The 26,041-nt window shown below is 39.6% G+C and overlaps 2 protein-coding genes across 5 annotated transcripts in view; both read right to left on the reverse strand.

Annotated features, from left to right (window-relative positions):
- Positions 1–264: 264 nt before the first annotated feature.
- On the reverse strand, positions 265–18,640 carry rbpms (RNA binding protein, mRNA processing factor). Of its 3 annotated transcripts, XR_009272035.1 has the most exons (9): positions 17,626–18,036; positions 17,219–17,296; positions 16,498–16,536; positions 11,667–11,729; positions 10,198–10,348; positions 9,414–9,532; positions 6,554–6,625; positions 4,909–5,029; positions 265–959 (listed from the first exon to the last, which is right to left on the reverse strand). XR_009272035.1 is itself a non-coding variant. In XM_058781991.1 (8 exons), exons 1-7 carry the CDS (start codon positions 17,698–17,700, stop codon positions 6,563–6,565), a joined length of 588 nt encoding a protein of 195 aa, XP_058637974.1. In that variant the 5' UTR covers positions 17,701–18,640; the 3' UTR covers positions 265–959; positions 6,554–6,562. The 3 variants fall into 3 exon arrangements, 1 of the variants encoding a protein (XP_058637974.1); XM_058781991.1 differs by lacking the exon at positions 4,909–5,029 and having other exon boundaries at positions 17,626–18,640; XR_009272036.1 differs by lacking the exons at positions 11,667–11,729; positions 16,498–16,536 and having other exon boundaries at positions 17,626–18,107.
- Positions 18,641–18,784: 144 nt separating this feature from the next.
- The window catches only part of dctn6 (dynactin subunit 6), a 9,896-nt gene continuing 2,639 nt past the window's right edge, over positions 18,785–26,041 (reverse strand). For both annotated transcript variants that reach the window (XM_058781990.1, XM_058781989.1), the window contains exons 4-7: positions 21,942–22,030; positions 21,816–21,863; positions 19,138–19,280; positions 18,785–18,987 (exon numbers count right to left, since the gene is read on the reverse strand). In XM_058781990.1, coding sequence (XP_058637973.1) covers positions 18,889–18,987; positions 19,138–19,280; positions 21,816–21,863; positions 21,942–22,030 — 379 coding nt within the window. In that variant the 3' untranslated portion in view covers positions 18,785–18,888. The remainder of the gene's footprint in view (positions 18,988–19,137; positions 19,281–21,815; positions 21,864–21,941; positions 22,031–26,041) is intronic.

Below are 26,041 nucleotides of genomic sequence, written 5' to 3' on the forward strand. Positions count from 1 at the left end.
TTTTATTAAATCTAACACTGCTTGCATCTGGAACCTGCCTCAGCTCATCGTTACAGATGGGCAGATTTTTATTTTAAGGCTCAAAGTGGAAAACCATGTAACCACAACATTTGTCAGAACTCAAGTGTATATATATCCAGCAGCATGCAGCAACGCTGCTTCAGAAACACTTTTGATGGTCAAATATAAAGCGTTTCTATTATTAGTACATCTGAGCGGGACAAAGTTTCTCTAACTATATTTAAACATTAAAGAGTCTCTCAGTCTGATTTCAAACACTTCTCACAAAGTGTTTTTAATGATTTAAGCAGGCTTAAGAAAGCTCAATAAAACATTCATAGCCATTAAAAACATTATTGTACATATAAGAAACAACATATAGAAATTATGGTTGCACTTTATTTTACAGTACATGTACTTACAGTGTACTTACCTAAGAAAGTTCTGGTAATATAAGGTAACTCTCTGGGCTAGAGTTAGGTTCAGGGTTAGCATCTAGTTATTGTAATTACTATAATAAGTACATAGTGTGTTCATGAGTAACAGGACTGTAAAATAAAGTGCTACTAAAATTACACTAAAATGGCACTGAAAACATTTCATTTCATTCATTATAAAAATACTTATTTTGCTCCTTAAAAATAATAATAATAATAATAATGATTAATAAAAGAGAATATGCAATATCTAAAAATGTGTAAATATTGAAATATTTTTGGCAAGGCTTCATGCATCAACCCCATCAAAACTTACAGCAATTATTGAACCAATAAGAATATCATCATAAATAATTATAATTCATACATAATATATCAACTATGAACTTCACAATGTAAGAAGAGAAGAGAAGAGACGAGACAAGAATGAGATGAAGACGAGGACGAAGATGAGACGAGGATGAAGATGAGGACGAGGTCTGTTCTTGTGGAGGTTCTGATTGTCCTGTGGTTCACAGCAGCCTGAGATCAAACAGAGTAAACAAGAGTAAAAACAACAGTAACAGACCACAGTCATCTGATTCATGGACTATAAAATCAAATATTTGTAATTTCAATCATTTTATCATTAGTACAGATACAGAAACATTTTTTTATTGATAAAGGTGAATATCTTTAGCAACATGTTCCTTTATTCTTTATTGTATGTTTGTTTAAGATTATTCTCGTCACAAGTAAATAAGAGTTTCATCAAACGTACAAGGACACGTTTAAACTAGTAATTTTAGTGTTGTTAGCAGATTTGTACTCCAGCAGTGATGATCCGTCTGTCTGAGCAGTTATCACGCGTCTCTGAAAGATTGGATTGTGACTCGTAGGGTCTGTTTACACCGGTCACTTCCAGAGCTGTGACTCCTACGAGCGTCCGCAGGAGCTGAGGAACGCAGAAGTACAGCGTGCCGCTGTGATTGGACGCCTGTGAAAAGGCGATCCATAATTCACGTGACCTGAGACATGGCTTCATCAACAGACTAGATGCATGTAAGTTGTCATTTATTTTTTAATTTTTTTTATAAATGTAAGTAGAATAAAGTGCAGAACCCTCTTACAATGAAAGAATATATTACCATCAACCCCTAACATTTGACGTAGTAATACAAAATATATTAAAAAGTTTATACAACTCTTGCTTATTTATATGAACAAATAATTTATTCATCCAAAGGTCCTTTGAACCAATTTGGGATTTACAGTCATGTACATTTACAATTTACATTTATGCATTTAGCAGACACTTTAAAAGCAACTTACAGTGCATTCGGGTTATACATTACTGTTATTTTTTTATCAGTATGTGTGTTCCCTGGGAATTGAACCCATGGGCCCGGTTGCATAAAGCACCTTAAGTGTAATTTTCCCTTAAGATCGCCCTTAAGTTTCCCTTACAATTAAGGGCGTTGCATAAAATATACCTTAAATGACACTTAAGGGTTTCTTTAGATGAAACGTCATAAACCCTTAGAATTTCTCTTAAGTGTCCCTTAAAGCCCATTAAGTGTTGCATAAAGCCCCTTAACTGTCATTTTCCTAAGTATAACGTAAGGTACGGAAAATGTCACCTTAAGTGCTACACAGCGAGCAGATTCAATCCTAAAGTCTTCTACAAGACACAATCGGCCGCTTTATAACAGATTTAGGCATTTATTCACATTAATCAAATTACATACAACTAATAGCTCAAACGTGAGTGCGTCATGCGAGAACACATATATTCTGTAATATTTTATTCCTGTATTTTCCTACATATTACCTGAGAGATGACTTGGAAAAACACACATACAAAATATATTTTCGCAATCGTGTGTTTATTGTGTTTACATTTCTGCTTTTAGCTTAGCTGCAGCGATCGCTGCTGTATTCCATCATAAGATATGTGTCCGGAATGGACTTTCAGCTCGACAGCGCCCTCCGGCTTCGAGTATGAATGAAACATACACTGCATAGCAGTGTTTAGCGCTTCATAATGTTCACATCACCTCGTTTTGGATATGAATAAAATGACTATCTTGTCCCTTTGCATTTAAATATAGATTTATTCACATTAGTCCCTGAAAATGTTATGTTTCTGTGAAAACTTACACCGCTATCTGCATTAACAAATAACGTGTCCATGGCAACAGTAGATTTTTTTTAACGGCAAAACCTGGGTCGCTGTTGTGAAATACTTAGCGGTTTCCCTTAACTAAGGGAATGGTTTAAGGGATTGTATGCAACACCCTCAAGTCATTCCCTTAGATAAGGGGAAATCACGCCTTAAGTGTCATATGTAAGGGAAAAACTTAAGGTGCTTTATGCAACCGGGCCACGGCCTTTTGCGCTACTAACACAATGCTCTACCACTGAGCCACAGGAACACTTATTATTATTTACAATTATTTAATGGACACTTCTCACATTTTTGAGGTTGTATATAAATATGGTTGGGTAAGCATATAGTGGTGAACTACAACTAATTCAGCATATAGCAACAAGTTGACTATTAGCTTTATATTATTTTATTTTCATTTTGCAAAGTTAATATAGCCCAAGCTTTATGTTGTATGAAAATTTCAAATATAACCTTTTTGGTAGATTTACCATGCTAATAACCGTAGAAACGTGTCATTAAAATCTATAAAAAAGGGTTTATGCAGATTGAGGCTGATGTATGGGAGAAGAGCCTCAGCAGGATTCGATCTTGCTCTATTAGTTCTAGGCATCAGTTAATTCAATGTAAGGTGATGCATAGACTGCACTATTCAAAATCTAAATTGCACAGAATTTTTCCTACTATCTCTCCTATTTGTGACAGGTGTAAATCTGCAGAAGGCTCTCTGACCCATCTCTTTTGGACATGTCCAAAACTATACGATTTCTGGTGTGACATATTTAAATGGTTCTCGGATATGTATGGTTGTGTCTTTACACCTGATCCAGAAATTGCATTATTTGGTTATTCTATTTCTCTGTTAGATCATAACGTGTCTGTACAAAGTACAATAATTTACGGAATGATTACTGCTAAGAGTGTCATTCTGAGGCTGTGGAAATCAGACACTGTTCCTCAGTTTAAGACCTGGTTGAACTATCTTACTGGAATATTGCATATGGAAAGAGTCCGGTATGGAGTTATTGGTAATCTTAATAAGTTTTACAGTATATGGCAACCATTTCTAGATCATTTGGACCAATGTAATGCTGACTCTGACCAGCAACGTAATGCTTAGTATCTTGTCTGCCCCCTATTGACTGCCTATTCATTTTTCCATTGAAACTGCTTGTATGCCCTGATTGTTGTTCTCAAAAGTCTGTTTTTTTTATTGTTTTTTTATTTATTGATTTATTTTTTAATCATTATCATTTTATGTATTTTGTTCTTTTATTGTTGTTGTTTATTGTGCAATATAAAACTAATAAAAATACTTATCAAAAAAAAAATAGGGGTTTATGGTCCCGTTTTATCTTTGTAACATCACAAGATTGTAATCACTAGTAAACAGAAGAATTTATGTTAATAAACTTTTATTATAATGATGTATTCTACTGACAATGCATGCAATTCATTTTCATTAAAACAGCCATGTTATATTTATAAAAAAAAAAAATGACAACTTGCATCTGGTCTGTTGATGAAGCCATGTCTCAGGTCACATGTGAATTATGGATCGCCTTTTCACAGGCGTCCAATCACAGCTGACTTCCGGAAAAGGGGAAGTAACCAATGGCGTTAGAGATAACAATTAAAACAGCAAGCCCCGCCCCACGACTGACAAAAATAGAAGTGTTCGCGCGAGCGGGTGAGAGAAGATGAGCGCGAGGATGATCGCGCGAGTGTTTGAAATTAGCTCCCGTTTCCTCGCGTGTAGATCTGTTTTCCTCTCGCGGAAGTGATTTACCGCGCGCCAGCATAAGTGGTGCGCTCGGTTATTAATGGCATAGATTTGACGCCATACTCTCTCTCCTGTTGTGATCTTCGATTTTGTAATTAGCTGATAATGAATAAAATGCAGCGCTCATCTGTTGCTTTTGTTGAGGTGAACTCTGATAAATTTGCATATAGCGTGGGAATTGAAGATTGGATTTATATCTGTTTTGCGACGACACATTTATGTGTCCAAATGTAAATGGAAATGTTTTAACAAATCAGACAGATATCCGATCAGAGAATGAAGTGAGCAGGTGTAAACAGACCCTTATATTTATGACACTAAACTGACTATTATTTCCTACATCGCTGTGCTCATTTCATTACCTCATTTCTGTTTATCTTTTTCTTTTTCTTCACAAAATATAACAATTTATACTCAAATCAATTTATTAATTGTTTATCTGGCATGTAGCTGTGTAACAAACATCTCCGGTGTGTTTCTGGGTTTAATTTGTGATGATGAGCGGTTGGCTGAACGTTATCGCTTACAGAACAGTCACTCACTTCTTGTTTCTGGTTTCACGTAGCTGTATCTGGCAGAAGACAGACGGGAGAGTAATACAGATGAACGGAGAAAGACAGAAAAAGATGAGGATGTCGTCTGTGTCGCCGCCGCACCTGCGGACTGAAAAACATGAAACCGTTTTCAAACCGCAGAAACACACAGAGCTCCTTCAGCTCCTCACCAAGATCTGTTTGGTTTCTTCTCACTGAGCAACAGAGGTTCCTGATTTAAACGTCGAAACGACATCTCGAACAAAACAAGATTCAGTTACAGCCATGATCTTGATATTATCTTTCGTAAATGCCTGGACTTGACTCAGAAATACTGATTGAATCTGTTTCTGCTGCGATGGAGGAGAGCTGAAGGAGTTCATGGATGAAGGAGTTATTTTCCACAGACGTGTCATTTAGGAATCTTGTGTTTACTCTGTGTGTGTCTGTTTGTGTGTGCTTGAATATATGGGGTTTATGTAAGCAATAAGGTACGAGAGGCCGTGCTGTATCGTGAATAAATCATGGCTGAAGGGCGTTGTTAGGCACGGCGCAAAGCGTTTATTCACGATACAGCACGGCCTCGAGTACCTTATTGCTTTTATAAAACGGTTACCACACAATAAAAAATATTAAAACTCAAAATGTATGTATTGAAATGTTACTTTTTTGGAGAAGTTCTTTAAATTCTGTCCTTCCGATAAAAAAAAAGTTCCTGAAAGCAACAGTAAACGACAAGAGAATGTTCCGAACATGCCTCTCATCTAATGGAGCTTAAATAAAAACAGAGAGGTCTTATCATCCGCTGTGTCGTTTATTGTTTTAACACCATGTATGATATTTTCTCATCAACATCTGCTTATCTCTCAGGCTGAGTACATGGAGTGCGGGCCCCAGATTGACGGGACAATTAGAGTTACAGGGCAGCCACTGAACAAGGTTTCCGAATTTAAATATCTTGGTTCTCTCATCAGGAGTGATGGCGATTCCCTCCCCGATGCCCGTGCACGGGTCAACACGGCGTGGCTCAAATGGCGACAAGTTACAGGCGTTCTCTGTGACCGCCAAATGCCCATACAACTCAAGGGCAAGATTTACAAAACGTCTGTTTTCCGTCTATTAGTTTAAAACAGACCGATTCGCAGCACAGCGCGAGTTTGCAAGCGTCATTAAAGTGTAAACTGATGGACATAAAGACACAATCATACCTGAAACAAAAAACTAACAATGCAGTAGTATTCCCTCCTCACTTCGGAAACTGTAGGCTTCCACACAGACACATCAACATATCTCCGAGAAGCGTTTATTAGACGGGGAAGGGCGGGGTCTCAAAATTAAAGATGAAAGATGCAACATAACACCAGCAGGGGTCACTCATACTTCATTAAATAAATAACAAACAGCTAATTCTGCCGAAATACATAATAAATGAAACAGTTTTGATGCTATATTATTGATTGTGTATGTTGCTAAGGGTGTTGCTCAGTGATACACAGAACCGTTGGGTGAAGCGGTCATATAAAGCTGTATCGTGAATAAAACACAGCTGCTGACCAATCAGAATCGAGGAATGGAACTAACCGTTTTATTAGAGGGTATTAAAACATAAACCTGGTTTATGAGGACACTTCCTCTGTGTGCGTGTTATACTCACATACAGACATCAACAGAACTGTCGGCTCTTCCAGCCCTGATTGGTTGCGTCTGCGGTCGGCAGCCACCGAATCTGACACAAAAAACTGGAGTCAGATCATCTGCATCAACATGTATGTTCACATGCACAGGTTTGCAGCTCATCAGCTTTAGAAACAGAGGGTGAATAGTAACTTATAATCCTTTCTAATAGCTAATACAACTCTGGTAAAGGACACACTTGTACTTTAGCAAACCAGGATACCAATATTGGGCCATAGCAGCATATCATTCACTGCAATTAGCATCTTTATTAGTGTTCGACTGATATGTTTTTTTTTTGTTTTGTTTTTTTAAAGGCTGATGCTGATATCTTGGAGAGCAGGGTGGATGATGGTCAATATAAACCTGATACTAAAACATTTTTAAATCATTCGTGATCAGTTTGAGAAACTCTTATCTGTAACTTATTTTTTTGCACCTTATTTTAGTATTTATTTCACAAATAAAATAAAGAATTTATACAAATAAAATAAAGAAAAAATCAAGAAATTGTACAAAAATGAAATAAAATAAACTCAATAGCCTTTATATCAGATCATTCTTTAATGAAACTGGTAACTGACGGCCAAAAAGAAAAATTTTCTGGTGATTTCTATAGTTAAAAAATGTCTTGGCAATATATCTTTCAACCATTAATCTTTATAGTGCAGATGTACAACCCGAATTCCAGAAATGTTGGGACATTTTTAAATTTGAATAAAATGAAAACTTTCAAATCACATGAGCCAATATTTTATTCACAATAGAACATAGAGAACATAACAAATGTTTAAACTGAGAAATTTTACACTTATCCACTAAATGAGCTCATTTCAAATTTGATGCCTGCTACAGGTCTCAAAAAAGTTGGGAAGGGGGCAACAAAGGGCTGAAAAGCAAGGGACTTATGTGCGTAAGGGACAAGGCCGAAGACCTTTGTTGGATGCCTGTGGTCTTCGGGCCCTCAGACGACACTGCATCACTCATCGGCATGATTCTGTCATTGACATTACTAAATGGGCCCAGGAATACTTCCAGAAACCACTGTCGGTAAACACAATCCGCCGTGCCATCTGCAGATGCCAACTAAAGCTCTATCATGCAGAAAGCCATATGTGAACGTGGTCCAGAAGCGCCGTCGTGTCCTGTGGGCCAAGGCTCATTTAAAATGGACTGTTTCAAAGTGGAAAAGTGTTCTATGGTCAGACGAGTCCAAATTTGACATTCTTGTTGGAAATCACGGACGCCGTGTCCTCCGGGCTAAAGAGGAGGGAGACCTTCCAGCGTGATATCAGCGTTCAGTTCAAAAGCCAGCATCTCTGATGGTATGGGGGTGCATAAGTGGATATGGTATGGGCAGCTTGCATGTTTTGGAAGGCACTATGAACGCTGAAAGGTATATAAAGGTTTTAGAGCAACATCCCCCTCCAGATGACGTGTATTTCAGCAGGACAATGCAAAACCATGTACTGCAGCTATTACAGCAGCATAGCTTCGTAGTAGAAGAGTCCGGGGGCTGAATTGGGCTGATTGCAGTCCAGATCCTTCACCTATAGAGGACATTTAGGGTAGGGCTGAACGATTAATTACATTTGCGATAATATCGCGTTATGAAAAAACTTGATTTTTCAACCGCAGAGGCTGCGATTACACTCTGTCACGTGACACGCGAGAGTAAAGAGGTGTGTTCGACTTGAAGATCGATCGGTGACCTGTAGCAGCCATCAAATTTGAAATGAGCATAAAATTGTAAAATTTCTCCATTTAAACATTTGTTATGTTCTCTATGTTCTACTGTGAATAAAATATTGGCTCATCGTGGCTGATTTGAAATTCTTTTAGTTTTCATTTTATTCAAATTTAAAAAACGTCCCAACATTTACGGAATTCGGGTTGTATTTGTTCAAAGGGGACATTGGATGCAAAATTTACTTTTACATGGTGTTTGCACATAAATGTGTGTTAGCAGTGTGTGGACACAACCACCCTACATAAATAAAAATCCAATTAAATCATTTTTTTAATCCCCAAAAAACCTAAATAGTCTCAATTATCAAGCCGCTTTGATTTTCAGAGCTGTATAACATCATACTTGCTCAAGCCCCGCCCACAGCCGCTGACAGACTGTCCCATATTAGCATATCTCCGCCCTCAGCCAGTTGTACACTGTCTGCGATTTCGTCTGCGCTCGAGCAGCTGATAACAGTAGAGGTGTGATCAGCTTGAAGCGGCGCTGGGCAGTCCCATCGGTGTTTGGCATCAAAGTGAGAGCTATAGAGAGCAGAAGATGACTCTGTATGCTTTCAAATCGCTCTTGCGGTACTTGCGTTAATGTCAAACACCGATCAGCCTGCGCAGCGCCGCTTCAAGTCAAACACACCTACTGACTCGTAAGAAATGCAGCTGTTTGTAGCTGGATGCAACAGTGAACATAAGAGTCTTAATTTTGTCCCAACATGAGAGCCACTGAGGACGTAGTGGATTGGTTTTGGTTTTGATTGTAAAACGCCACCAAATACACAAAAATCAGAAGAGAGGGGCGGGGCGAGCAGCAGATCATTACCATTTAAAAAGACATGCACCGAAACGGCTCGCTGTGAACAGAGCTGTTTTTGGCAAGGCAAAAAGGGTGTTGTTTTACACTACCATTGAGGAATTATAACCAAAATGTTTTGTAGACATTTCATGAAGACCCTAAAGAATCATACCAAATGTGGAAAATGGGCATCCGATGACCCCTTTAATAAATTAGCAGCATTCACGAGCCTCACGTTTATATGCTTACACTGCAGTATGTTTGTGGGAATCGCGCAGCTGTTTAATGCAGGAAGGTGTGTTACCTGAGCGTGCAGCGAGGAGCTGTAGGCGTACGCCGGCGGAGGTAGCTCAGTGGGGTACAGCGGGTAAGACGCCCACACCTCAGGACTGCTGGCGTACAGCGCAGGAACGGTCAGCTCATCTGCACAAACAGCAGGGTGAGCGCGAGTCTGGCTGCTCACCACATTGAGCCTTAAACATCCCAATCCATATAAATGTGTCTTAGCAGGACCGTCCTACCATTGTGTCCATGTGGACCACAGCGCATGAGATTTGAGCCTCAGAAACTAAAGGCCCACTAGATAGAGCGCGCATTCGTCCACACTCACCGTCAATGGAGAATACTTAAAAAGCTCGATCTGTGCACACGACAGAGCGACACACTGACAACAAATACAGGCTTCAGGAGGGATGAACTGATTTCTAAGGGAGCGTTTTTGATTTATCTGAGGTGTATGAGAGCCATTCACACAATTTATTTCATATGTGTAGGTCCTAAACCAAAAGCAAATAAAGAGTGATGACACTCATGTGTGTTACAGAGGATTATGGGTGCAAACTCTTGACTGTAGCACATGAATATTAATTTGATTGTGCTACCATTGCATGGTGAACTCAACTGGTTCATCCCGACAGAGGAGTAAAATGTATTGGAAGTCAGTAGACAGATTTCAGATCTGCAGGATGTTTTGTGGTTACAGGCTCTCTGGGAGTTTGGGTAAGTCTGCAGTCATATTAGCTAAGTTTTTAGATAAAGAGATCAAGTCTAGATATACTTAGACAAACGCTTGTGTGTGTTTCACTCACAGGGCTCTCGACTGACACAGGGCGGGCCAGGACTTTGTCTGGATGGCGAAGGGTTTGGTATTCCTACTAGTTTGTTCTTGGCCATCTTGGTATTGGCTTTGGCAAACTCAAGCCGTAAAGTCTGGGGAATATCCGGGTCAAAGCGAACGCCCTGACAAAGAGGAACAAACATCATTATAGCAAACGTGCTGGATCCATGTCATTCTCACATCACACTCGACTCACGATATGAGCTTGACATGATGTGAGTTTTTCATCTCATTCATAATGCAGTGGATCTCAGGTCTGTTCTGATGGGTCACAGGTATCAGGGAAAACAATGCTGTAAGAAATGCTGAAGAACATCATTCCAGACACCACGGATCCACTGCAGTTTGTCTACCACTACAACAGATGCAGTATTACACATGCTTCATACCGCTCCGACCCACCTGGACAATAAGAACTGCCATATTTGCATTTAATGCTGTCATTATAACCAAGCTGATATATGAGCTGCTAAATCTGGACCCTGGATTTCCTCACCAACAGACGCCAGCGGTTTGGATCAGCAGTGAAACCTTTGACCCTCGACACTGGCAATAATCCAGTTTGCTGACAGTCTGATCACCAGTGATGATGAGATGGTGCTTCTAATGCCGGCGGTCACGCACCCATCCTTATTAGAGCGGGGCAACAGCTTCAGATTTTCAGGGAGGATGAGATTAATTGAATAATGCTGAAAATCAAGAAAACTGCATTTTCACGTAACAAAGAAAGTCTGCTTGTGGAGATCTGTGTTTTGTGGGGGTTAAACTCAGACGACCGGCGGCGCATGCAGACAATCAGCTGTGCTTCCTCATTACACACTTCTGCAGTTGATTTTTCACCAATTGGTCAGAACAATATCAGGTCAACCTCTAATATAATGTTACATCAGAAACAAAGAGACGAATTAAAAATACTTGTGTTTTAAATCCAGCTATCTGTGTGTTGTAAGAAATAGTTCATCTGTGAGTCAAAATAGACATCAAGTTTGGATGAATCTCACACATCAACACCTGCAATCAAAAACAACCGAATACAAAACAAAGCCATTTTAATTAAAACTGTCTTTCATTATGTGTGCATCTAGTTTGAACTTTTATTAACTGCAGAGCTCAAATCCTCTCAAGGTCAATCTCTCCTGTTCACACTGAGATTAAAACAAAATCCCGGATCAATGAAAACAAGAGAGGCAGATGAAGCTCTTTAATCTATGGATTGCCTCATTTTCAGGGCAAAAGCGGCATCTGGACAGATTCCCACAACTGCTACTATGAAGAGCTCAAATCTGCACCGTTCTGCTGTTTCATCCAGAAACATGATTGTGTGTGTGTGTGTGTGTGTGTGTGTGTGTGTGTAAAAGTGTCTTCTGTCAGAATCACCACACGAGGAGCCTTTGGTCTTTTTTTAGCGTTGTTATGTTGAGATGAAAGCGTTAAACTTACGTTCAGGGCATTCTTAGCGGCCTCCGCCTCTGAGCGACTGTCAAAACTCACAAACCCCACCGGCTGCAGAAACACAAAGAAATCAAGGTAAGGAGAAGACGCTCTTCAAACCACTCAGAACAGCAGTCTGAGAGAATCATGACTAACTACTGAGATACAGAGATGAAATCACATTCAAAGCACATTTGACTTGCTTTTACTGTTTGAGTAGCATCGCCCGCTGTCACTGATAGAAAACTGCCAGACTGAGTCTGAACACTAACGACTAACAGAGAAACGAATAAACTTGTCTGCCACTGATTGAGCCTCAAGGACACAAACACAGTCAACATTAACCTGGATAAACCTTTACATCTGATCCTAACTTACTCAAACACGGTTCTTTGATGATATTAGTGAGGACACCATAGACTTCCACTGATTTTCTATCAGGTTAATGATATTTTCTATCAGCTAATCCAACTAACCCTAAACTCACCCATCACACAAACATGTGCACAACACATCAGCAAAGTCTGCTGGCGGATTTATAAGCCTTTTTAACTAGTGAGGACACACACACGTTTTTGTGAAAGTGGGGGCATCCCACAGGAAACCTTACAGGAGACTGTCTGCTATTTCAGATTTTCAATACACTCCATTCTGAGTGATTTATAAGCGTTTTGAAAAGTGGGGACATGGGTCAATGTCCTGAAAAGTCACCTTCTCCTTGTTATACCTGTCATACCCTCGTCATTATACACATCTATGTCCTGACTTTTCACAAAACACGCACACACACACACACACACACACACACACACACACACACATTACACACACACACACACACACACACACATTACACACACACACACACTCGGCAGTGTTGTGGAGTAGCTAGCTACAAGTAGCGACACTTCTAACATAATTTTTTTTTCAGTAGCTTGACAGTAGTTCTACTACTTTTAAAACAATGTACTAATTATCCCAGCAAATAGCGGCGTAGAGCAACGATAGAACAGCTAACATCTGTGTCTAAGTCCAGTGATTCAGCAGATCCACACCTGGCTGCACGAACAGCGGTGTACTGTTTGGTTTTGTGTTGTACTCAAGCAGTGTGCCTACGGACCTTATTTTGTTGTATTGTGGGACAATAAACCCTGTTTGCTCACCACTCCGACTTCTTCGTCATTCCCATCCTAACGAACCCACAACAAGATGCATTCTATTTTGTGATATATGATTAACATAAATGATGTAATGACACTCAGGAGTGAGCTAATATTTCAAGTTCGACACATGACGAAGAGATGGAGGCTGAATCGGAGATAATTACACATGACCTTGTTTGTCCAAATATATGTCCCTGAAAGAAACAAGTAAAGGCTACATTTTTGTAAGGAGTATTTGCAAACCAAAGATTAAAATGCTGTCTATGTCGAAGACATCAAGCACTAATTTAAAGATGCAGGTAAGTAATTTGAAATGTATTAATTGTCCTGCTTTTTCTACGTCAGATGTCCATCTCATTACCTGATCCTCACTCATCAGTCTAATCGGCCCTGCCTCAGTTTTGTAATTATGCTGTTATTATAATATAGTTAGTGGTGGCTCCATTGCTTTAGCAAAGCATCTGTTGATCAGAAAAGGAAACTGCGAAAAGCTCAAATGTTTAATCCTTTTGAATGAAGAAATTAAAATGTAATAATTACTGCAATTTTAATACTTTTGTGTAAAGTGATAATTAATATACTCTGAAACTCTTTTGTAGTGCATTTGTGTATTACACTATCAGGCCTGTCTTGCATAATAATAATATTATTATTAATAAACTTTGTATAAAATCATTAGTAATTTTCCCCCATTTATTCTATCCTCATTCAGACATTGCATCCATCTAAACTGAAAATATTACAGAGAACGCAGCAAAAATTCAGAAATAATGCTGCCTTCACTTGCTATCAGAAATGTCCTATTCCCCACTTATGAAGTCGTGATTACGAGCTTGTTGTGTTGAAGTGCTTTAATGTCGGAAAGAATAAAATGTAGCATCCCATTGGTTGACAATCATATAAACATTCACCGCTCTACACATGCAGTTCGCTGACTATTCTGGAGTTTCGGTCAAATACATGTTTATTTCACTGCTTATAAAACATACAATACGCTTCGCATGATCGTTCATATCTAGCCTATAAATACACTACTTTAGCGACCAGACAGAGGGATGGTTGTTGTGAGAACAGCATTGACAGCAGCAACGGTTGTCCCCTCCATGTTTAAAGTTTATGACCCGCCCAACTCAGAAACTCAGGTATCAAAATTATTTCAGAGTTTCCCAGTATAAATACGACTTGAGAGGCCGTTCAGGTCCAATTTCCGATTAGGAAACTCATATTAACGATAATCCCGACAGCACGTGAAGCCAGCATGAGATGAGAACACCCTCCATTCAAGAACAGACTTCGTCAAGCTCGTCCAGGTCAGTCCCGGGAACACTTCAACAAACTGGTACTGATTTCTGTTATTCAGGGCTTCGTCCCCTCAGTATTGTTGAAATGGAAGAATTTAAAGAATTACTCAAACAGATACTGCCTTTAAGGCATGTGATGTCTAGAAAGACACTGGGCAAATTGTTGGATGAGCAACACACTTCCATGAAGGCAGATATACGTGAAGTTCTGTCCGAGCAGGAACAACAACCACAGAGACCCGGTCTGTTGACCAGAGCCATCCACTGGACAGATTCAGACCCTCACGGTCTCGTCCAGGGATCAAGAGAAGACTCCGAGACGCTGGAAAGTGTTCGCATGGAGCTCAGCACTCAGAGCGAAGCAGTGTTGATCACTACAGACGGCTCGGATCTTGTGAAAGCGCTCGGTGTGTTTGCAGCTGAAGAAGAGGTGACTGAAGATGATGAAGAAACTGATGCAGAAGCAGATCTTGAGTTTACTGATGTTACAGCATTTCTAAATCAGATGAGATTCATCAAAGAACATGTCAAGGTGAGATTGAACTGGAAAGAATGTATTGAATCAATCGATACGTTTACTTGTGTAAATATTTTGAGTGTATCTCAGAATCCCATGTGTTAATAATAAAATAATAATAATTAGTATACACTGTTTGTTAAATACATTCATCTAAAATATAAGTGTTAATTAATAAACAATTTTTTTTTAAAAACTCTAACATGGTGGTCGTCATCATCAGTGGAGTGAGCAGACGGTCAGTTATCTTCCGGTAAACTGTATTTGATGGCAATAGCTTCACACCGTGTTTCGTTTGTCTTGCATCAAGCGAGCAAAGAGATCACAGCATCTTCATCAAACAGCGGTTTTCAGCACACGGTCCAGATGTCGCAGATGATTCGAGAGCCAGAAAACGAAGCTGATGGTGTCACAGACTACGGAGCACGCTTCGGATGAAGTGGACAGTCTTCAGGCTACAGCAGCCAAACCTGACGGTGCTTTCCAGCATCTTCACAACAGAAGAGTCTCCATTAAGTGCAGAGCTGGTGTCCCTGCAGCGGCTGTTTAGTGTCCGAAAAGACATTTACCTTCCAAAACACAACCGTCTTTCTGAAAGACATTGAGAAACCTCTCTTGTGTTGAATTATCAGGCACTTCTGCTTCATTATTAATACAAACTGCATCATGTTGTTGCCTGTCTCGGTCCTGGACGGATGCTGTGAACCGTTCCTGCTGTGCTTGGACCACAATAACTCATTCCAAGCACTTTCTCCTTCTGTAACACAAACTATAAGATCTTGATCCTTGGAGGTCATTGTTTTGGATGAAGTGGCATATTTTTTAAGTTACTTGCAATGCTAAACGTGTTACAATTTTGACTTTTGACAGTCTGAAATATTTGAATATTGTAATGTAATAAATCAATAGTCATTGACATCATAATTATATTGCATTGTTTTAAATACTAAATATTTTACTGAAAACATTCCAATGTTTATTCAGTTATTTGTAATATACATCATTGTGTGTGTGGGGGGTAGTTTCAATGTAGCTATACTTCAGAAGAGGAGCCTGACTGTAGCTTAACTGCTTTAGTTTACGAGTAGTTTGTAGCTCATCCAGCGACAGAGAAGCGTCCTAACACTGATATCAGCGAGGGTCTCTCAGACAGCGCTCTTCATATTAATGCCCTCGTTATCACACGGGAAGCGTGTCTCCACATCCTTCATGCTTTGGAAACAGATAAGAAGCATTTCTAAAAATACACACACTTCAAGTATTGAAAGATTCACAAAGAAAGAAAGAAAGAAAGAAAGAAAGAAAGGTAGTATATGGAGATGGCATGTTATGGAGTAATCAATCGAACACTATTTTAAACAGGTTTAAGCTCACAGTCCTTGAGACTAACAGGAGCATTAAACTAACATCTCTCACATCTCCATCAGCCGTCGCGTTATACAACAACTCACAATACATCCTCCTTGCAACCTCATAGCAACCCTAGCAACACCCTAGCAACCACCTAGTACACATAGCAACAGCCTAGCAACCGTCGGTCGAGCTTCAAATCTCAAGCTTTATAAACGACTGCAAACTTGTTTAACGCTTTCTGAAGCTAGTCTCGACAAGCCTCTTTTATCCAGTTAGCATGAGAGCGTGTGTGTGTGTGTGTGTGTGTGTGTGTGTGTGTGTGTGTGTGTGCGTGTGTGTGTGATTGTGTTTCTAATATAACATCTGAGACGTACATTTCAGTTTTAGAAAACGACTTTAGAAAACCCTGGAAAAGTGAAAAGGGCCCATAGAGGATATTAATGCATCACACAGGAATAACACGCATGCCATGATTCATACACTCAGGAGGATCATACATCACTCACCTGTTTGGAGGTAAATTTGATCAAGGACCCTTCGTAACCCTAATGAAGAGAATCAGAAATGAAGCACATGTCGACAGTGATTTCTTTTCATTCACGGAAGGAAAACACAAAAGAGCTGGACAAACATTACTCCACTACAAGCATAACAGATGTTTACTTCAGCAGAAGTACAGAAGTATTTGCATTTAAAGTAAATTACTGCAAATGCAGACTGTTAAGAAGAAGAAAATATATATAATAAATAAATGTTCAAACCTGCTTTAAAACCCAGCAACACAGCTGTATAAGTTTACAACAGCAACACTGCTTTAACAAAAGTTTAAAAAACGACATGAAAACAAAGGCTTCAGAAACGCTGTAATCGTGAGCGTCTCAGACACACGGTGCTGTGGTCATCAGGAGGCTCTTCTGTGGCTTCACGGCTAAGATTTTACACAGTTTTGCAAAATCAGACAATATTAACTGTTGTAAATAAATATCACATTAGCAGCTGGCCATGGTTCAGGAAGCGCTCTGTGCATTCTGTGTAACGCTAGAAGAGAGATTACAGTCATGTTTCACAGAAGAAGCTGCTCGTACTTCGAGGACCTTGACAGAAATGTAGTGAAGTTAAAGTCACAAGTATCCAGAAAAAATAATACTCAAGTAAAGTACAGATGCAAATGTGTTCTTAAGTCCAGTAATCATGTGAATGTAGTGTATCTGTGTTGTGGATTCGCACCTGAAAAGGCCTGAATAACAGGTAAAGCTCTCTGGGCTTGATGTCCAGCGGCAGTCCACTGACAAACAGAGTCCTGACCTGCAGAAAACACAGACACCTCTGCAGCTGACCACTGTATCCTCACGAGAACTAATCATGGGTTTACTACAATACACCAGAAAACTGCCGCGGTGACCACAAACTAGCCAGGTTTCGCTTCACTGACCACAGGTTACCATGGTATTTATAGTAAAACTGATTACAAATGGTAATCAATACACCAAAGAGCACGGTTACTACACTTTTACTACAACAAAACCATGGTTGATTTTCCTCAACACTTACAGTATCGGCGAGTTATTATTCTGTTTGTCAGGATACAGTACAAGCGCCAAAGAGACCCGTCCCAGAGATCAAGAGTAACTCACCTCTTCTCCTGGGCTGCTGGGATCATTCTCGCTGTTATTGTTCATTCTGGAGCAGAAATATGAAATTATAATCATGAGCTCGTGCAGCGCGTCTGTCTCCTAAGCGCGCTCCCGCGGTCAGAGGCGCGTCACAGCGGCGTCGTGCGCGAGCTTCATACTCACTGAAACGTTAGTAACAATAACACTTTAAACTCTTTTCGAGTCTAGTACAACAGATGCTGAGTGATGCATTATAAAATGCTGCTGGTGATAGGAATTAGAAGTTTCCCACAAACATTTACAATATTACTCTAACAGTGGAAAATAAATAAAGTGTAGAGAAATAATGCAGTGTGTGTCAAACCCATCAGAAGTTCAACCCTGATGCAAAGGTCATCTGTCAGAGCAGCTTAAGCAGAGAATCACTGCCCTTTACTGCCCACCGACTCCTGTTTGCTATTTATACACACTGTCATACTCAATAAAACCAGAACTTATGTTTGCTATATTATCAGCGATCATCAGAAATATGATGTTAAACTGCTGGATTTAATAATGCATGTGCTTTAATAACAGAAATCATAGAGTCAAACAGGTAAGAGGGGAAAGATCAGCGATCGGGGCATGCTCCACAGTTTATTTTAAAGACATTTGCTTTACATCCTCATCTGTACTTTAAGGTATTTTTTAAATATATATATATATATATATTTTTTTTTTTTTTTTTTTTAACCATACAAACCATCCAAAACTGTAATTTTTCACAAAATAAATGAATTAATAAAACAAATAAATAAATAGCATCTTGCAACATATTACAAATATCAAGAGTGAATATATTTGGTCAAAATCCCATGTTATAAAGATGAAGTGCTATGCAATATTGGCTGATTAGATGCAATGCTGACCTAAAATGTTAAATGTTTGTCCTCTCTCTCTCCCTCTCTTCATCTCTGACCTCAAATACATAAAATATTACTCTTTTTAGACATAGTTTTTGAAGTAAAGAGTAAAGAAAATAAGACCCCCCCCCACACTTTCTCATTGGATCTAAGCAGATCTCACAGGTGACCTATTCTGATCCGAGGTGTGAGTCGTGACAGAAAGGTGAGGAGTGTGCATCTCTAAGTCATTTGGCGCCGCCGTGTGGAGAAGAAAAGAAACACAGACACAGAGAGACTCCAGATGCACATGAAGGAGCATTTAATGTGTCCTCAATAACTTACAATATGAGCTAAGAGACTCTAACACAGACACGGTGCGCAGCGACCGAAGGAAACACGCTCAGCTTCTCGCCGGAGTGGAGCTGCCTTTCACCGTCTTCTTCAGATGATGATAGTTGGGCAGAATCTTCATCAGGAAGTCCAGCTGCAGCGTCTGAGGCTTGAGAGGACAGACACGGTCAGAAGAACAGCTGGTTTACCTGGTGCATCAGAAACACAGTGTGTGTGTGTGTGTGTGTGTGTGTGTGTGTGTGTGTGTGTGCGTGTGTGTGCGTGTGTGTGTGTGTGTGTGTGCGTGTGCGTGTGTTACCTGCGGTCTCTCGGTCTGAACGCGTCTCAAACACTCAGAGCCGTAGATCACAGTGTTCTCTGGAATCACTTCACAGGTGTTCACCGCACAACACGCTCCGACGATACACCCGCTGCTGAGGATCACACTCCGGCCGACTTCAGCTGAACACACACACACATTAAAGTTGATATGATTCTTTAGGGTCTTCATGAAAAGTCTGTAACAGTTTGGTTAAAAATTCTCAATAGTAGTGTAAAACAACAAAACCAGCTCTGTTTTCAGCGAGCCGTTTCGGTGCATGTCGCTTTAATTGCTAATGAGCTCTGCTGACCCCGCCCCTCTCTTCCGAGCCGCTCTCTGAGAGACGGTAAACTTTAGCCACATTCATCGTGAAACTTGCTAATTAGCATGTTATTAGGAAAGGCAATTTGCAAAGATTCATAAATAAACCTTACACTCACTTCTGCAGGTGAGGCTGGATTACGAATGATTCGAGCGAAGATCGGGGGTGCATTCCATTCAGAAACAAAGCTAATCCTCTGCGTCTTCAGCGGCTCAGATGTCGGAGTAAATGACAACTGCTACGTTCATTATTACATCCAACAACTAAACACCTCAATCGCTCAGGAGCCATTCTTGTCTACATCTGCTCCGGCGGTGAAACAATGGCGGACTGATGACAGCTCACTCAGGGCGGGGCTAAAGTACAACGCTTGTGTCACACAGACCGGCATCTGAGACCGGCTCGATATGAGAAAGGAGAAATGATTTAACGAGATAAAAAAATAAAAAAACACTGGGTGGGTTTTTATCATTATAGGGTGGTTGTGTACACACACATTTCAGTTCAAACAACTTGTAAATTGTATGTCGCATCCAATGATTTAAACTAGTGCTGTCAATCGATAAAAAAAAAAAAACTAATCAATCGTACATTTTTTCTTAAATTAATTGTGATTAATCCCACCTAACATTAAAGTTTTTAATTATACTTTTATATTGCAATAATTTCATAGTCAAGTGTATTTTTAATATTTGTTTAACGCCATCTTTTTTTTATGACTGAAGGCAAGCATCACTGACAACTGATGTCTCTATATGATGTCTCTGAGACAAATGTTAAGGTCGAGACCGAGAAGCATTTTGCAAAGGGTAGCGAACTAATGTAGCGATAACGTAACTTACAGTCTTCATAGTTATTGCAACAGCAGCCTCACGCAAAATAATAAATAAATAAAAAAACAGCAGCCTCACGCAACAAAAAAAAAAAAAAAAAAACAGCAGCCTCACGCGGTAATCACCATTTATACTGGAACACCATAATTTACAGCAGATACAAATGCATTCCGTCCTGCTCTACAGTGATCTTAATTTAGCTAGCTACAAACAGGCTAATCTAACCACCAACATAAAAAATAAGCTGCTTGCCGTTGGAAATATGGACAGCTGCCTGCAGCGTCTAAAAGCTAGGCTTCAGGAGTGAGATTGGCTGGTTGAGGGAAGGAACATTAAGGTAAGCCAATCAGAGGCGGAGTAGGGCGGGGCCATTCCTTTGCCAACAGGGGAAAAACGCTACAGGTTAATTTTTTTACAGATCTACATGATTCACGTGAATGACCTATTTCAAGGTGACAAGTTTGCACCCCTGTGAATACAGACACCAGCCCATCCCTGCTCAGCCTGGAACATAACAGGTATTTCCATGATCTGCCATCTTCGCTTGTTTCTTCACAACACCTGCAGGACTTCTGATGGTTCGCTGGCGGCTGGACTGGAACATGAGCGGGTGGACGTTATGCAAATGTTGGGGGTGTAACTATTAGTGATCCTGACTGTAATGTCACAGTCGGTGTTATGTTGTGATTCGCCTGTTTTTCAGCAGTCTTTTTTATTCACAAGGTTTACATACGAAGGAGGAAACTACGGTGTTTGAGGCTGTATGTCATTTCCGTGAACAGAACTCTTATTATTCAGCTATGCCGAGGTAAATACAGTTTTCCATTCTATGGCACCTTTAACATTTATTAGACTTTAAAAAATAAACTTAAACTTAAAACAATCTTCACATAACCCCATTATAATACATGTCATATAGCCTATACCTGTGCCCTTCAGCAAGAAAATATAGCCTAATTTAATAAAATTATCAAACACTGAATTCTAAATTAAATAAAGATAAAGCTTAAAACTACAAAAGTTATTGATTTCCCCTATTAATTGTGTTCTTTGATTAACAGACATCACAGCAGCTGGTTATTAGGTTATTTTGGCTGCTACTTTAAAAACTGCCGCTGAACTTGATGCGGATCTGACACTGCTTTACATGCGACTCATAAACAATAAACACAGTTTCACTTCATGACTTAACTGATGACATAACTACAACATTGCATACTCGTAGTTTCATTTGGGTTTGAATATGATACAGCGCTTTAATATGGACTAATACAGCGCGTGCACTTGAAGAGCATGAGCACAGTATAACGGCGGACAGGAGAGGAAGATTCGTCTTTACTGACATATGGCCATCTCATCTGACCGCAGTTCACGGATGTTGCTCTGAAGCTCCTCGTCTCCGGTAACGTTTCTGCGCTCGTTTGACTCACGCCTGGCGCTGAAGTTGGAGCGCGCGTTTGACACCACTACTAAAAACACACTGTACCCACGTTACTCGTCGACACGCTTCAGACGCTCACCTTTAGACTCGATGACGTTGTTGTCCCCGATCTTCAAGGCCTGAGACACTGAAAACAAACTCAAGTTAGACTGAGCTGCAGAAGCTTCATGCCGAGTCTGAAGAAACGGAAGAAACGCAGACGTACCGCAGCCGACCTCAAACACGTTGTTGATGCCGATGCTCATGGTCTTGGGCTCGAAGTCCTCGGCGTCTGGAAGGATGTTCTCAGGATAACTGCACACAAACACCGGGATCCTGTCATCAGTCCTCATGCTGATGCTCATAGTAATCAACTAATCTGCTCATTATATAAAGTGATCTTGTCTGTTAGGAAGACTTGGATTAAATCAACCAATTTTACTTTCATCAAGTCTTTATAAACTGTTTTGAATCTTAGGATTCATTCAAATTAGGGATGCACCCAAATTACAATTCCTTCTGTTTTTCCCATGTATTTTGCCTTTTTTCCCCATTATGCATAAATAGCCAAAATGTGCTTTTTATTTAATAAAATTTATTTAACATTTTTTTTAATCATTCTAGCAGACATTACACCAACAAAGCACAATTTAACTTAAAATTCACAAGTTAGTAAAGTAATATTGTTTTAGCCATTTTTGAGACCCCTTCTTGAATCAGTTATGCATGTTATTTTACTGCACAAATAAATGCAGCCTTGCTGAGCAGAAGAGAATTATTTAATATTACAGATCCCAATTTGAACACTATGTGTGAACATTATAATACATGTATTAATGGAGCTGCTGCAATTATTAATATCATTATTATTGTCTCTTATTATTTTATAGAACAACAGTAAAATATATATATATATATATATATGCTCTTTCTCAGCTTTTATGTTGGCAGAATCCCGCAGGAAGACTTCTGTGCAGCTGAAAGCAGATTTATAAACGATTCTAATTATGTATTTGGGAAGATGTTTGTCGCATGTATCACTGTCTACAAAACTTTGTTGGCATTAGTGGAAGTGCCTTAGCATGGTTCAAATCGTACTTATCTGACCGCCATCAGTTCGTAGCAGTGAATGAAGAGGTATCATATCGATCACAAGTGCAGTATGGAGTACCTCAAGGCTCAGTACTAGGGCCGTTACTTTTCACGCTCTATATGTTACCCTTGGGAGATATTATCAGGAGACATGGTGTTAGCTTTCACTGTTATGCTGATGATACTCAGCTCTATATTTCTTCATGCCCGGTGAAACACACCAAATTGAGAAACTAACGGAATGCATAGTCGATATAAAAACTGGATGACGAGTAATTTTTACTGCTAAATTCTGAAAAAACAGAGGTGTTAATTATCGGACCTAAAACCCCACATGTAATAACCTAGAACATTATCTAACACTTGACGGCTGCTCTGTCAATTCTTCTTCATCAGTCAGGAACCTAGGTGTGCTGTTCGATAGCAATCTGTCATTTGAAAGCCATGTTTCTAGCATCTGTAAAACTGCATTTTTCATCTCAAAAGCATATCTAAATTGCGACCAATGCTCTCAACGTCAAATGCAGAAATGTTAATTCATGCTTATGACCTCAAGGTTAGACTATTGTAATGCTTTATTGGGTGGTTGTTCTGCACGCTTGATCAACAAACTACAGTTGGTCCAAAATGCAGCAGCTAGAGTCCTTACTAGAACCAGGAAATATGACCATATTAGCCCGGTTCTGTCAACACTGCACTGGCTCCCTATCAAGCATCGGATAGATTTTAAAATCTTGTTAATTACTTATAAAGCCCTGAATGGTTTAGCTCCTCAGTACTTGAGCGAGCTCTTATCGCATTATAGTCCTCCACGTCCGCTGCGTTCTCAAAACTCTGGCGTTTGATAATACCTAGAATATCAAAATCGACTGCGGGCGGCAGATCCTTTTCCTATTTAGCACCCAAACTCTGGAACAGTCTACCTAACACTGTTCGGGAGGCAGACACACTCTGTCAGTTTAAATCTAGATTAAAGACCCATCTCTTTAGCCTGGCTTACACATAACACATTAATACGCTTCTATTATTCAAATCCGTTAAAGGATTGTTAGGCTGCATTAATTAGATCAACCGGAACCGGAACACTCCCCATAACACACGATGTACTCGTTACATTGTAAGTTGAATGGCATCTACGCTAATATTTGTCTGTTTCTTTCCTATTCTGTTTCTCAGTCCGTATCCGATCAGATGGTGGATCAGCACCAAGAGATGATGTCTACAGCCCTGATCGTCAGCGGAGACCAGCACACCCAGATGACCCCCAGAGACATATCCCCAGTGATGACCTCGATTAAATACAGTAAAACTAAAAATATAACAAAATACCTAACTACATAATACTACTATTGTTAGAAATTGCAACAAAATTAAAATAGAAATATAAACTTTTGAACTGCGGGTTTCGTCTGGTCAGAGGAGAACTGGCCCCCGACTGAGCCTGGTTTCTCCAAGGTTTTTTTCTCCATTCTGTCTCGGAGGGAGTTTTGGTTCCTTGCCGCTGTCGCCTCTGGCTTGCTCAGTTGGGGACACTTAATTTCTAGCGATTATCGCCGATTTGATTGCACAGATACTATTTAAACTAAACTGAGCTAGACAATGACATCTCTGAATTCAATAATGAAATGCCTTTAACTGAAAATTGAGTGTTTAATCTTATCATTATACATTACTGACACTCTATCCTCCAATTTGATACTGTTAAGTGCTTTGACACAATCTGTATTGTAAAAGCGCTATATAAATAAAGGTGACTTGACTTGACTTGACTGTCACACGCCTGGTAAAACTGTATAAACATGTTACTGAGCAGCTGACGAGTAACAGTTTCAGTGCAGAGTTTCCTCTTTTGGACTCTGGCTAACGAGCAGATAGCATTGTGAGCTCGTGCAGCGTTGTCAGAATACATGCAACTCATGCGTGTATTAGAAAACATAACATGCTGCAGTTTATTTACTAACTGTTTAAGGCCGTTTTGTGATTTCAGTCATCATACAGTAACCAGCGACAATCACCCTTCCTCTTCTCATCAGAGACATGTGATGCAGTGCTAAACCGTCTCTCGCTGTCGCTGCTTCTAATGATTCCTGCGTCTTTCTCGGACAGTTTTAAAGAGTCTTGAAACCCTAAAATACATTTTTTGAGATGTTAACATATGAACAGGTTGCACATCAGTGAAAACAACTTTAGCACTCATTATGTCTATTATTAAGGGAAAAGTGTTTTTTTTTTTCTTTGGGTTCAAAAAGTAAAGTTGAACCCACGTCACAGCAGTGGCGTTCTGTCCATATAAGCTGTGAATGCGCCGCATACGCAGGCCGTCTGAGAGAATGAGTTCACGGACTAATGAATATAAACATGATTATAAGTTGATCTCTTGTCATTTGAGATGTGACTTAAAGCTTAATGAAGTGTTGGGAATAAGTATGTAAAATGATTTATTTGAAAACAATGGTCATTTTTCTGTAAATCTACGAGAGTGACGGAAGCTTCCGGCGGGTTCTCCGCAGCTGTGGCGCCTGCGCTCTGCGGCTCTGTGGCTGTGGCTCTCAGGATTGTAGCGCGTTCAGTGTTTAGCTGCTATGAGGCTGATTTCATGCACGAGGTAAGCTGTCCGAGAAGCGCTCGCCCAGGTGGAAAAATGCGCTGTTGCTGCCTGATCTCGATTGCTGAAAATTACATTGTGTTTGATGCAAAACTAACCCGACGAAATCAAATGAAAAAAAATAAATAAATAAAAATCATAACTCTATATTTTCATGCTTTCTCAAGCAAAGCAAATTTTGAAAGCCCACTAAAAACATATCTGGTCATAGACAATGTTGATGGCGTTATTGTCAACATGCCTAAGTAGTAAATAAATTTTAAAAAGTTTATAAAAATGTATACAAGATTTGAAATAATAACAAACATCAGGAAAAAATAGGAAACAATACCTTTGTTTTCCGTATACTTGTGTCGCTTACAGTTAAAGTCCTTCTGTGATTTTATTGTTGTTTGGAACGTTACTTGGCAATATTTTAAATATATTATTATTATTTTATTATTTATATTATTTTTATTTTTTTAGTATTTTGCATGGTCTATTATTGTCATCCGGGTGGGAGTTTTAACTCCTATTCATTGGGAATAAAAAATAAATTCATTCAGTTGATGCAGAGACTTATAGACCGGGGAAATCCCCCCCATCTCCCCACGCTCTGAATATTACGTATCATAACGTAACTACGTGTA

The sequence above is a fragment of the Onychostoma macrolepis genome, chromosome 07 (genome assembly GCF_012432095.1).
Source record: "Onychostoma macrolepis isolate SWU-2019 chromosome 07, ASM1243209v1, whole genome shotgun sequence".
NCBI classification, from domain to species: domain Eukaryota; kingdom Metazoa; phylum Chordata; class Actinopteri; order Cypriniformes; family Cyprinidae; genus Onychostoma; species Onychostoma macrolepis.

Coding starts and splice junctions, on each gene's coding strand:
- rbpms (XM_058781991.1), bottom strand. CDS start 17,700: ATGATTATAATTTCATATTTCTGCTCCAGAATGAACAATAACAGCGAG. Junction 10,349..11,666: donor CCGCTAAGAATGCCCTGAAC/GTAAGTTTAACG, acceptor CCTCTTTGTCAG/GGCGTTCGCTTTGACCCGGA. Junction 6,626..9,413: donor GCTCCTCGCTGCACGCTCAG/GTAACACACCTT, acceptor TTTTTGTGTCAG/ATTCGGTGGCTGCCGACCGC.